The sequence below is a fragment of the Petaurus breviceps genome, unplaced genomic scaffold (genome assembly GCF_028583685.1).
Source record: "Petaurus breviceps papuanus isolate PSGF00001 unplaced genomic scaffold, PetGlider_PUasm1.0 181, whole genome shotgun sequence".
NCBI lineage: Eukaryota > Metazoa > Chordata > Mammalia > Diprotodontia > Petauridae > Petaurus > Petaurus breviceps.
Window position 1 is genome coordinate 23,384,191 of NW_027185784.1, and position 13,736 is coordinate 23,397,926.

At 39.5% G+C, this 13,736-nt stretch overlaps 1 protein-coding gene across 5 annotated transcripts in view; it reads left to right on the forward strand.

Moving 5' to 3' along the window:
• The window catches only part of LUC7L2 (LUC7 like 2, pre-mRNA splicing factor), a 108,321-nt gene extending 95,625 nt beyond the window's left edge, over nucleotides 1-12,696 (forward strand). For all 5 annotated transcript variants that reach the window (XM_069087334.1, XM_069087330.1, XM_069087329.1 and 2 more), the window contains one exon: nucleotides 1,381-12,696. In XM_069087334.1, coding sequence (XP_068943435.1) covers nucleotides 1,381-1,582 — 202 coding nt within the window. In that variant the 3' untranslated portion in view covers nucleotides 1,583-12,696. The remainder of the gene's footprint in view (nucleotides 1-1,380) is intronic.
• The last annotated feature ends 1,040 nt before the right edge of the window (nucleotides 12,697-13,736 follow it).

The window sequence follows — 13,736 nt, forward strand, 5'->3', positions numbered from 1 at the left end:
TTTTTATCCTACAGGATAGGTTCTGGGATTATGATTCCCAGCTCTGCCATTTATTAACTGTTATGGGGGATGTGTTGGGGTGGGAGTGTTATTTGTCTTGTTTTTGTTCTTGAAATCTCAATGAATTTTAATCCTGGCTTCTTTTTCCTTATCTTTTCTTCTTGAATTTTAAAGACAAGATGACAGTAGTGTTTCATTGATTGCCAAAGTGATGGGGTGATAAAATTTTATTTTAAGGTTTCTTTTTAAGCTGAGATAAATCATTGCTAGATTTTTTTCCAGAGAATTTCCAAAAGAAGTAAACCAGGATAATAATTAAAATGGCGAAGGCCCTTGAGTTCATACATTATAACAATAAGTCGGAGAACTGGGGTGTATATCCAATAGAAGAAAAGACTCATGATATATTTTTAAGTATTTGAAGGACACTTCCGTGGAAGAAGAATTACCCCCAGAGAGCCAAAGTAACAGTAGCGAGTAGAAGTTATAAAAGGGGCAAATTCAAATTTAGGTTTGATATAAGGAATTACTAATAATTATTAGTAATCAATAATTATTATTATTGTTATCACAAATGCTTTTAATTATTAGAACCTCCCAAAAGTGTAATGTACTACCTTAGATAGTAGAGGGTTCTCTCCCTCTTGAGTTACTCAAGTAAAAACTGGAAAACCACTCCTCAGATTTTGGGGGGATGTTCTGATTCATACATCATTTAAGGTAGATAATTGACCTTTGAGGTGCCTTTGAACTTTGAGATTCTGAAAACATGTATGTCTTATTCATGTTCTTATTAAGACCGCTACTCATTTAGCTAAGTTAGAGAGAATAAAAGTTTTCTTCTTGCTATAAATATTTTGTATTTAAACTCTCTCACCTATTAAAGTAGCCACCTTCTTTCCTGTCTCCAAAGCCTATCTCATTCTCTGGGCCTTGTACTTCATTTTCTAGGTCAACAATTTACTTCTTTGGAGTTGACCTACCTTATTGTTTGTTTTAATTTAGTGACATTATTTGGTGGAGTTTTTAGCCATAGTGTGCTACAGTGAGTGCACATACCTAACATGTTTGGTCTAGAAACTAGAATTAAAATTTCTTTTTGTTTCTTAATTTTGGCACTAAATTATATGGCACTAAAACTAATGTGGATGTTGAATTGTTCAACCTATATTTGTTATTTAACTCAAACTTTACTTATATATAATTGCAAGTTACATTCACAGTAGAATTCTGTACTTTCTGATAAGTGTTTTTATTGCTATTTTCCCTCTGTTCATTCTCATACTAATTGCTTTGTACAAATCATTATTCTTTCATTTGTGATTCTAGGCTTCCTCTATTTAGCATGTCCAATTTGGGTTCTCAAATAATATTTTTCAGATCCTCAAAAGAAAGGTCTTCTGGAGATAAAGATCGGTCATTAAGAGACCAAGACCTAGCATCACGTGACAAAGATAGGAGTTCAAGAGAGCGGTCTCCTCGTGACAGAGAGAGAAAAGATAAGAAACGTTCCTATGAGAGTGCTAATGGCCGATCAGAAGACAGGAGGAGCTCTGAAGAGCGTGAAGCCGGGGAGATTTAACAGGCTCTATCTACATTTCCTCAATCCTTAAGCTTCCTATGGAGTTACATACAATTGTTTAGTTTACAGCTGTTCAAGACAACCCCGCCGTTCCAGACACCGATCCAACTAGGCTAGATGTACAGTATCTAAAGTTTGGCTATAATTCAATCTGAACTGAATGTCTTTTCCTGGATGAAGTAAAAAATTGCATCCATAATTTCTGTTGAACCCTAATACAATTCTGAAAGGTTATTCTGTTCACAAGTGCAGTTTTATGTAGTAAAATGCAGATCTATGTTTTATTTTCAGTAGAAGTTAGAGTGAACAAATTGTGTTAATATCTTTGGGCTTTCTTGAACATTTGTAAAATTCTTCTTTTCTAGTCCAAATAGCAGCAGCTTTGGGAGTCTTGTTTTGATTTCTTCTTCTACCCTTCTGTCCTACCCTCCCACCTGCCATCCCACATTCCAAAGTGGGGCAGGAATTGGACAGGCCATATAACTCGGGTTAGAAACTTTTCTGTTCCCACTGATTGATTACTAGTAGGTTACATTTCAGAGCATTTATTGCTGGGGTGTGTGTTCTGGAGAAAATGGAAATGTTTGTTTCTTTTTTCCCTTTTTTTTAAACAGTGCCTATTTAGATTTGGAAGTTGAACAGCTGTTGCATTACACCTTTTGCATTTTTATTGAAATTTTGAAATCAAAACTTGTCTTGATTTTTCTGTTACATTGAATTACTATGTTCAGGTTGTTGGGGGAATTATTTCTTAAGCACTTCTTGTCTTTATTTTTTCTTGTGGATTGTAAAGGCTACATCTCTTAATTGTTTAAAATAAAATTAAAGCAGCAGTCATCATCATCCACCACCACCACCACCACCACCACCATTACCATTAAACAACCTGCATTATTCAGTAAGTTGTCATCTAGCACTTTCTCCTGTGGACATTCCTTACTTTTTTTCTTTCATTGATAATTCCTTTCTATGTAAGACACAAAAGATGTAAGGAGACACTTGCAAAAATTCTCAACTCTGGGCATAACTGTTTAACCCAGGCCATCTATACTGCTTGTATTTAACTATCAAGGTTTATCATTTGTGCCACAAGGAGGGACTTGGATGTGCAAAAGAAGTGTCCTGATTTTTCTGTTTACTCAGCAGCACAAAATGAAATTAAAACACAGTGTATATAAAGCAATGAGAGGAACAGTATTTGGTCAGTTAGAGTCGATTTTAAACCCAATAATGTCTTAAAAGAGGGTTAGGAAAGCAGTACATGAGTATAGAAAGACATAACGAACTTTTATCCACTGAAAGTTGTTTTATATTTAATGTAACCAACTGAAATGTCAGATTTTCAGAGATGAGTATGGAGTTGCAAGAATGCCATAGAAAAGAGAGTTCTAGAAAGTAATATTTTAGTTGAATAACAATGAATTTAGACCTAAAAGGAACCCAAATCCAAATCCCAGGCTTACTGGGATTTGTTGAAAGGTTTCTATTAATTTTTTTTTTCTTTCGCCTGTGTTTGCCAGTATCCTTTGTTCATATGTTGTTGCATTTGGTGCTTGACTATATCATCATCTGGAAAGCAGAAGGTTAGGGACAGTTATGATGCAAGATATAGATCCAGAGCACAGAGTAAAGAAAACATTGAATTGAGAGAGAAGATAGACTAGTATTGGCAGTTAATTGAAAAATACTGCACAGTAATCCTAAATTTAGATCAGACTCTTGTGAATCACTCAGATGGCTAAGACCCTTAATACTTGTTTCTCTGCTGCATCTCTGCTTCATCTGTTTTAAAATAGCCAGTGATTTTAAATTTGTGCTCTTACAGGGACTAGGTTAACATCTGTGAATGCTCTTTAGGTGAGGAAGTTATTTTCTGGAAATCAGAATCCAAATATCTTCAAAATGTGAGTGATTGGAAGATTTGTGGTTCCTACCCTTCAGGTGGGTGAATACTTCAACCACCCAGAACATATTTTTTAACAACTAACCTCTTCTTGGGTAACTTTTGTTACTAAGACTTTGCAACTTCCCTAGTAGCAAAATCCAATATTTTATTTCTGACCATTTAAAAAAATATATCATTATTATAAACTTGATCATAGCCAACAACAATGAACACTCTTGGTATTTATTATGTTAAACTGAAATTTCACCTGCATTGATTTAAATCCATTGTTTTAAGTCCTTCAGTGAACATAGAAGAGCAACTTAAAATGATTTGTATGACCCCATATGGTTAAAAACAGTAGACCACAGTGCTAACCAATTCACAGTAGCTTTGGGCACTTTGAGAAGGGCATTGACTTTTTTAGGCCATTAGGAAACCAGATAGCAAATTACCAGATAACCCTCTCTAACTCAGAGCAAGGCCACTCAGTCTAGGTTAGAGAATAATGTGAATTTAAAAATATTTATATTAAATATATTAACCCAATAATATGGCCTGGGTTAAACAGTATGTGAAATCTAGGTCTTTCCTATGGTATAGTTTTTTTTTTTTTAAAGCAATCGGGGTTAAGTAACTTGCTCAAGGTTATGCGGCCAGTTATTTCTGGGTGTGGTGCTGAGTATCTGAGCCCGGATTTGATCCAGGTCATCCCGACACTGGAGCCGGTGCTCTTACTCGCCTGTGGTATAGTTTTATAATTGACTTTGGATCTTAAATTTCATCCTTCATCAATCCAGCCAGTCACATATTTGGTGTCCTGATTCTGACATCAGATACATTACCTATGCTGCCTAGCATTAGGATTGTATATGAAAGACATCATAGTTTTAAGAAAAAAATAGGCTTTTCTCTTTCTCACCTCAAGTGAAGATAACTCAGGAAAACATTGCCAACGCTGAGGCTTCAACTAAGGATTAGCACTGGCTATCAATATTGGAATTGTAGAGAGATAGAGGGGAAAGCAAGGAGGCATCAGGATTTCAAGTAACCAGCCAGAGCCATCTGGTGGGGTTGCAGAAGGTTAGTGATCCCTCTAAGACTAGGGGCACTACCATTGAGTCAGTGAAGTAGGAGTGCCATGCTGATTGGAAAGAGTAGACACCAAAGGACAAAATGGGTTCAGTAAGCAGGTCTGAAGCAGCGTCCAGGAATTCAGGGAGTAAAAAGCTGCTACATAGCTGGTGCCCAGTGGGGCAAGTTTGGAATTGAGGATGGAGTGGGCAAGTGTAGTCATTGGTAGGCAGTGTAATCAACACAGGTTAATGTGAAAGATGTTAAGCAGTAGAAACCTAGGTTTCCACTTAACCGTGAACTCCCTAAGGGATTGATTGGGCCACACAGAATCTTACACTCAAATACTGGCTACCATGACTACAGGTGAAAACCCTGGTAGAAACTTAATACAGAAACCTGACCCCACAATGCTAAGCAGTAGGTATAAAAGGGGAGCAGAGTGAGGGTAGGAATTCAGACCCCAGTGGGTAGGGCCACTAGCAAGACCATTTTGAACTTAATCTGAAGTCAGTTTAAACAATTCTACGTTTCTTGCTCAGAGGCCGGGTTATGGTTCAGGTGAGGAACTACTGAGTAGAGGAATGAATGTCTTGTAGGGTACCCAGGCTTTCTCCACTATATAGAAGTCTTTTTCTTCTTTTTTCTATATAGAAGTCAAATTTTCTTTTGCCTGGTTTGAAGAGAAAGAGAGATTTGGATCCCAAATTTTTTGGCCGGAGCTGGTCACTAAAAATCCCATAAATGAGCAGTTCATGGAGACAACTACTTATCTGAAGAAAGGTTTCCTTTGTGTGTAAGCATCAATCAAACAAAGGAGCATGGAGGTCAGATTGCAGCAGCAAGTATATTCCCTGGGCTTCCCCGCATCCTGATCACAAGAGGGACAGTAGAGTAGAAAGATTGTTTGAATCATGAGTTCAAATGCCAACTATGTATCTCTAGTACTTGTATGACCATTGGATGTCACAACTTCCCTGGGCCTTGTTTTCTTATGTATGTCCTCTAAAGTCCCAGTTCTGACTTTTCTAAGCTTGTTAGTTGGAGTTTTACAAAGAGTGTGCCAATGTTTCCTGGCATAAAGGGGAAGAGACACTCTCCTAGGGCAATTCTACCAAGTGGGGGGTGAGGTGGGGTTGGGGGCTTTTCCTTTCCCTTTTATATCAGTATTGGGTACCTGCTAGGATGGATCTCAAACCACCAAAGAGTCTTTCTGGCTTCTCATCCCAACTCACTTGGGATCTCCACATAGATGGCACCAACTAGGGCATGTTTATAAGGGCCTATTGAATTTGATACAGTTGGCGAAGGGGGAGACAGTACCTTCCTCATTTGTCCCAATCCAACAGTCTCTATGACCACAAATAATTCTTTTATCTCCTTTGCAGTGATTTAAAGGAACCACTCCTGGAACAACAGACTAGAGGACATTTACTATCTAAAGCTTACCATGTTTTTTCCCAGATTTAAAAGGTTTAGTATTCTTGGATGGTTTTACATGTTTGACTACCCATCTTGACTGGGCAGTGGACTCTTGACTCCACGAGTTCCCATTTTGTGATTGCTTCCATATTTCCCAGAATTCTAGAGTTGGTAGGGACCTTGAGTCACAGCAAGAGGCTTCAACTTCTCATACATATTTAATTTTTGGATCAAGAAATGGCGTTTTCCCCTACAATAGCCAGGCTTCTTGGCAAAGCTTAAGGAAAGTACAAAATTTTGTAGAGATCATCTAAACCAACCCTCTGGGCCTCAGTTTCCTCATTTGCAAAATGAGAGTTAAACTAAATATGGTCCTTTTGGTTCTAAGTTCCATGATCCTTTTGTTTTACAGATGTGGAAATTAATAGATTTGGAAGAAACAGATCTTGATGAGGAAACAGGCCCAGAAAAGGTAGATGACTTACCCAGGGTGATAGACTGGCAGAGCTAGAACTAAAATTCCACTAATTTTTTTATTTTTTGAGTAGGTGGTTATGTTATATAATCACCTACGAAAATCAACCATACCATGTATGGAATTTACTTTTAAAACCCAATAAAATTACAATAAATTGAAATTAAGCAATAATGATATATAGATAGATATAAATGTATGTGTGGGTGTTGCACAGTAAATATTTAGTTCATGTAAGCATTGCAATTGACATTACTTTTATTCAGCTGAATCAAATTTTCAGGTTTTTTTCCTTTTCTTCTTGTTAATTCTTTGTAATTGGTGTCAGTGCTAGCCTATTTGTGGGCTTAACAGGGACCTCAGACACTAATTTAAGCTCCTCAGTTTAAAGATGAAGAACCACTTTTCTTGCTACTATTATGATGTTGTCTTACACACCAGCACCTTCAATTCTGGATCTCATTGACTGGAAGGAGACTTTAGAAGTCGTTTAGTTCAATCCCCTTTTACAGATGAGGAAAACTAAGTCCCAAAGAGATTCAGCAGCTTGTCAGAGATTATATAGCTCCCCCTATCAAGGATTTCCTTGCTTTCCACCAGAGGGCTGAGGTTTCCTGTGCTCATTAGTTTCCATCCCAATTCTCTACCCCACATTCATGTTCAGTTGAGGGATCTTTGAGTAGTGCCTTCCTCCCTCGTATATAGGACTGGCTACACTGAGAAATACATATATCTGTGGATTCCTTGTTGGAGAGTGAAAATAGGATCCTTCTTATTCTGGACTGGGATGTGGGGAAGTCTGGATCAAGAATGGTAGCACTTCACAAAATCCCAAAATTGAAGGGAACACAACTATTTCGTTCCAACTTGAAAATGATCATCAATTGTTCTCCAACTTTGCCTGAAGACTTCTTGTAAAGGTGAATTCTTTACTTCCTAAAGCCATTTATTACACTCTTGGCTAACTCTAATTGGTAAGAGGGCTTTACCTAAATTTGCAGCACATTTTACTCCTTTACCAAGTTTTGACTTGTAGGATCAAGCAAAAGCAAGACTAATCCAGCATTCACATGATAACTTTCAAGTATTTGAAGATAGCATTTGTACCTCACTCTGTTCACTGCCAAGGCTTCCCAGACGTGAATATGGGATTCCAGGTCTGGTGGTCTAATAAAAGCAGATTTTCTTATTTCATTGTGTCCAACTCTGACCCCATGGACTATATATCACCAATTCTGACCATGGGGTTTTCTTAGACAGTACAGTGGTTTGTCATTTTCTTCTTCAGTGGATAAAGGGAAACAAGTGACTTGCCCAGGGTCACACAGCTAGTGTCTGAGGCCGAATTTGAACCCAATTCTCTGTCCACTGAGCCACCTAGCTGTTTCCAAAGTCAGATTACAGAAAGAGTATTACTCTTTACTGGAAGCTATGCCTCGAAATGAAACCTAAAATTGCATTCACTTTCTTGGCTACCTTATCATTAAATGACTCCTACTGAGTTTTCAGTCCTCTAAAACACCAGGGTTTAATTTTTACTACTGTTAGAATTTCTGTCTAGCTGTGCCTCCCTTTTCCCGTTTTGTAGTTAGCCAATTTTTTTAAACCCAAGTGTAAGATTGCATTTTTCCCTATTAAATTTCATCTTATTAGTTTGACCCAAAGTCTCCAGATATTTTGGGATCCTGATTCTTAAACAGTATATTTCCTTTGAACCCTAGTATTTTTACCATCTACAAGTTGTCTTTTTTTTTTTAAGTATGCTATCTATACCTATCCCAATCATTGATTTAAAAATGTCAGATAGTTTAGGGCCAAGGTACTCCCAAGGGCATCACCATCTTCCCAGTCACAACCTAGGAGTTAGCCTGGATTTTTCACTCTCACACCCCTTTTCCAAGCTGTTGCTTGGCCTGTCCATTTCACCTTTGTATCCTATCTTCAATAAACCTCCTTTTTTCCTTAGACAAGGCTGCCTGCCTCAGGTCTGTCCCCACTCCAGTCCATCCTCTAGTGGCCAAAGTGATTTCCCTGAAGTGCAGATCTTGACACCCCCACCCCCAATCATAGACTCTCTTCTAGAATCCAATACAAAATCTTAATGGCATTCGAAGCCTAGACCCAACCCCCACTGCCCTTGTGGTCTGATTACACCTTACTCTCCACCATGAATTCTTGAGTTCAGTGATACTGACCTTGCTGTTCCACATCTCAGCTCTGGGCATCTTGTCTGACTTTCTCAACTAAGCTCCACCTTCTACATCTTTCCCAGCCCCTCTCTCAATTCTAGTGCCTTCTTTCTGCTATTTCCTATTTATTTATTTACGTAGATTACACTTGTTTACTTGTCTCCCCCATTAGACTGTGAGCTCCTCAGGGGCAGGGACTGTCTTTTGCCCCTTTTTTTTTTTTTTTGTAACCCCAGTGCTTAGCACGTTGCCTGGCACATAGTAGGCGCTTAATAAATGTTTATTATTGACTGACCTCCTTGCAAGTTGATACAGAACCATTAATGGACTCTCTTTTTTGCCCAGTCATTTCATCCACTCAGAGCGAGAAGAGGACATAGAATAGACATTCTATTTCTGGCATTTGTGAGTCTGGTAGCAAGAGACAGAGAAGAAGAATTAGAGAAGGTTATGTGTCTGACAAGCAATTAAAACCAAAGCTGATTTACTTTCAGGGCCAGCCTTAATCACAGTAGGATTTCAGGCAAAAAGAATCTCCTTAAAGCTTAACTTTTTTTTGGAGGGGAGAAGGCAGAGCAATGGGGTTAAGTGACTTGCCCAAGGTCACATGGCTAGTAAGTGTTAAGTGTCTGAGGCCAGATTTTAACTTGGGTCCTCCTGACTTCAGGGCCAGTGCTCTGTTCACTGCAACACCTAGCCACCCCTAAAACTTAACTTTTATAGGAGAAAAGGTCAATGAGCAATGAAAAATTAAGAGCCAGAAGAGACTTTAGGGTCCAACACCCTTATCTTATTCACTCATGTCCAATTCTCTGTGATCCCATTTGGGATATTCTTGGCAAAGATACTGCAGTAGTTTGCCATTTCCTTTTTCATCTTATTTAATAGATGAGGAAACAGGGTTAAGTGACTTGCCCAGGGTCACACAGCTAGTGCCTGCTTTTTGTCCTTTCTCAGGACCGTTGACCACAGGGAAGAGATGCCATGATGTGCAAGTGAATTGGATTTAAGTGAGAGGGCTGTACACAGTCACCAGCCTCACTTTCGCCTCAGGAACCATCAGGGTCCAGTGGCCAGATACAGATCAGGACAGCTGGAGAAGGCCCTTCTCTAGTGTCTGAGGCCAGATTTGGAAGATGAGTTGACTCCAGGTCCAGCACTTACTGTTCCTTAACTTACAAATGCACAAATTGGAGCCCCACATAAGTTAAATGAATTGCCTAAGAGGTCACAGTTAAGTTAAAAAGTGGGGCTAGAACAGAAACCCAGGTTTTTTAATCTCCCAGTTTGACATTTCATAGTGTTAAGAGTTGGAGAAACATCTATGGCCATTCTATACCTGACAAACAGTCAGGTTATAACAAATGCTGAATTAATCACCCTGTTTTTGCTTGAAGACTTCGAGTGTGAGGGGAGCTCTCAGCTTCTTGAGGCCGACTGTTCATTTTGGGATAGCACTTTTTGTTCGGAAGTTTTCCTTAGGTCAAGTCTGAATTAAAAACGTGCCAATATCTGAAATATTTGGCATATTCATATGAATGAGTTTTAGTCAAAATGCAAATGATTTCTTACCATCTTTTCTTGAGGTAATTAGAAAACTGGACAGAACTAGACACCTGAGAAAGTGGTATCCCCAGAAGGGAAAAGAAGTAGAAAAGGGAAGCTAAGAACAAACCTTCCCATTTTCTGGGACCTTTTCTATTTTCTTACCTATATTCTCTCACTTAGTGATGTCCTCTGGATGTATAGAGCTGGAATGTAGATGATTAAAGCCATGAGAAATGAGAATGTTTTGAGCTGGGCAGCTTGATGGTGCCATCGAGAAGTGCTGGGCCTGGAGTCAGGAAGACGACTCATCTTCATGAGTTCAGATTTGGCTTTGTGAGCCTGGGCACATCACTTAACCCTGTTTGCCTATGTTTCCTCCCCTGTAAAAGGAGCTGGAGGAGGAAATGACAAGCCACTCCTGGATCTGCCCAGAAGACAAGAGGAGTTAGGAAGGGTCAGACACCACTCGACACTGAGTGATTTCCTGAGCTGTAGTCCCACCTGCTGCCCCGTACTCCTGAAATATCCAAAGAGAACTCCAGTCCTGAATCTTCCCCTTTTCAACTGACCTCCTATGGCTAAGGCCCCTACTGTTCTCTCAGTCACCTGGGCATGCAACCAGTGTCGTCCTCAACAAATCTTGTTTCTACCATTACAAGGTCTCTAGTTTGCTTCTCTCCTCCACTTACATATCCCCCACCTTCCTTCAGTCTCTCACTGCTTCTCGCCTGGAATGCTCCAGTAGCCTTCCAGCTGATCTCCCTGTCTCATCCCTCCTCATTCCAACCCACCCTCCACTCAGCAGCCAAGGTAATTAAGGCTCATGTTCACCCTTCCAGCTCCCTATTACTGTCAGGATCTCATTTGGCATTTAAAGCTTTTCATAACATGGCCCCTTCTTCCCTTTGCAGGCATCTTACGCTGCGTCCTGTCGTCCTCCGTGTGATGCAGCTACATTTATCTGCTTGAAACCCTTCACACATGATACACCATTTCATGTCTTTATGCCTTTACCCTTCCTGGCCCCCATCCCTGGAATGGAACCTTTGCCCTCCTAGCTCCCACCTCCTGCAGAAGACTTGTCCTGATCCATCTCCACTTCCCAGCTGCTGGTGTCTTCCCCTTACTCACTCTCCATATGCCGCATGTACCTAACTACCCCTCTTTTGCCTATTCCGTTAGAGTATATGCTCCTTGAGGGCAGGGAGCTGTTTTTGCCTCTTTTTTTATCCACAAGTACTTAGCGCACTGCCGGACACATAGTAAACATTTAATAAATGCTTGTTGAGTGACTTCATAATTTGACCAAGGGCCAATGTTTATTTTAATCTGGATATTTGGAAGCTCTGCCTTTAGGTGTTTGTCCTTTGTGACTACACATTCCTATTACTATGCTTTACACTGTTTGCACTTTCTGATCCTTACTCCTTTCTCTTTGAATGCATCCTAGAGAGCCTCTTTGTTTTTAGTCTGTCTTCCTCGACTGTGCTATGGCCTGCCATCTTAATTCCCTCCATATTGCCGCCATCCAGTGTGGATTGCTGTACCACTTCTCTTTTTCCTTTTCATGGTCTGAGCCTCCTTTGCCAATCTTCTTCTGCCTCTTCCCCTGGTCCGTGTTGACAACACTCACTCATCTCTATCTCCTTTCTGTCCCAGAACTCTTTCCAGGATCCCTGAATTACTCTACTATCTTCACCTGGCCCAGTGACACCCTAGTCACTGTACAATATCTTATACCTGACTTCATAGAACACATTTAAGTTTTATTAGCAATGACTTTTGACCTCCACATTTCACAAATAACCCTAGACCCTTTCTAATGAATCATCCTGAGATTCATAATCCCTCATGGGGAGGGGACAACCCTCCATTTTGTCACCCCACCACCACATGGAAAGTGCCCTCATGTTGGGTTGCGGTATTAATAGCTAGCATTTAGATACATCGTTGCATATGTTGTCTCATTTGACCATCACAACAGCCCTGTGAGGTTGGTGTGGTTTTTATAGATGAAGAAACGGAAACATAATTTTTTTTTGGCTGACATAAATTGACTTGCCTACGGTTGTATAGTTAGTATAATCCTCAGTTCAAATCCAGTTATATAAGGCTTCCCTCACTGATGGAGACTGATTATGCCATGCTTTATGCCTGCATGAAGGATGGAGAACTTGAGAGAGCAAAGAGATCCTGAGCTTTTGGCTCCTAGCTTCAAGAAAGAAGATAATGGAGTCCCAGAATCTCTTCAGGTCCTCGAAGGTAGAGAAAGACTTCTGGGAAGACCTCAACATGTAGAGGAGCTGGCACCTAGATCAGAGCCCTCTTCTCAACTTACCTGCACTAGAGACTTGGGGAACTTCTCCTTGGGTAAGACCGGGGACACTATCAGTTGATATCACTATAAGTGACTTCCAGTGGGAGAGTTTATTCAGTCTGCATATTGTCTGGTATATTCTCATCTGTATATCTTATCTGATTTCTATTTGCTGTTGGCTTGAATAAATGAGTTTATTTGCTATATGCTCTGTGTGTGTGTATGTATTCTTTGCAGAACTTGCATTTGATGAAAAGGAAGTGAAACCAATTAAAGAATAGAATCAGGAATATACCCTGAATGTAAAAATTATCTCTTCCAGACTAATAACATTTGGGGAGATGGGATAGAAATAATTTTAGCCTGGTCCTGGAGAGCCAAGTTGCCAGATCTGTCTACTGATTTCTCCCTCTATACCATCTTCTGCTCTGAGGCTGGCTAGTTTAGCTAACTAAAATAATGCAAATGATTCCTGGCAGAATCAGTTGGCCAATCACCTCTCAAAGAAGAAGGGAACTTCTGTGCACCAAATGCCAAAGGCAGCTTGAGTAAGAGACTCAACCATCTTCCCAGATTGTTTGAAGGAACCTTGATGATCATCTGGTCCAACCCCCTAATTTCATACTAAGAAGATGAGAGCAAGAGAGATGATGAAGAGATACCATCTAAGTCTACATGAGACCAAAACAATCGATTATTCTATATATCCAGTACAAAAACCAATCAAGAAGTGGTTTGATGTCTTGTATACCAAATAATGGGCTGAAGTTTTAACTTTTCATCTGAATGTTGTAGTAATATTTCCCACCCTGTTCCATTCCATGACTTACATTACTGAAAGAAAAGATGAGGGGAATGCAATAGATGAAAAAGAACTATGCCAATTCCCTCCCTACCTTCCATCCATCATCATCTATCTATATCTCAAACCCTCAGTGAAGGAGCTATTCATTTTCAAGTGGGCAAATATGTTTGTTAATTAGCAAATTAGAAGGGACTTAATCCGGGATAGAGGAAAAGTATAAATTGAGGTTTAAAAAAAAACACCGAAAACACTTTTAAGTTCAAAAACAAATTAATAACATTGCTTTTCCTTTTTTACTTCAATGCAGATATTTTAAAATTAACTTCAGGCTTTAACTCACTAATTCAATAAATATTTCACAATTCGCTATTTTTAACTCAATAATGACGCTTTCCTAGGTAGGGCTTCATTGCACCTCATTGCAGAGGAAAGAAAGGAA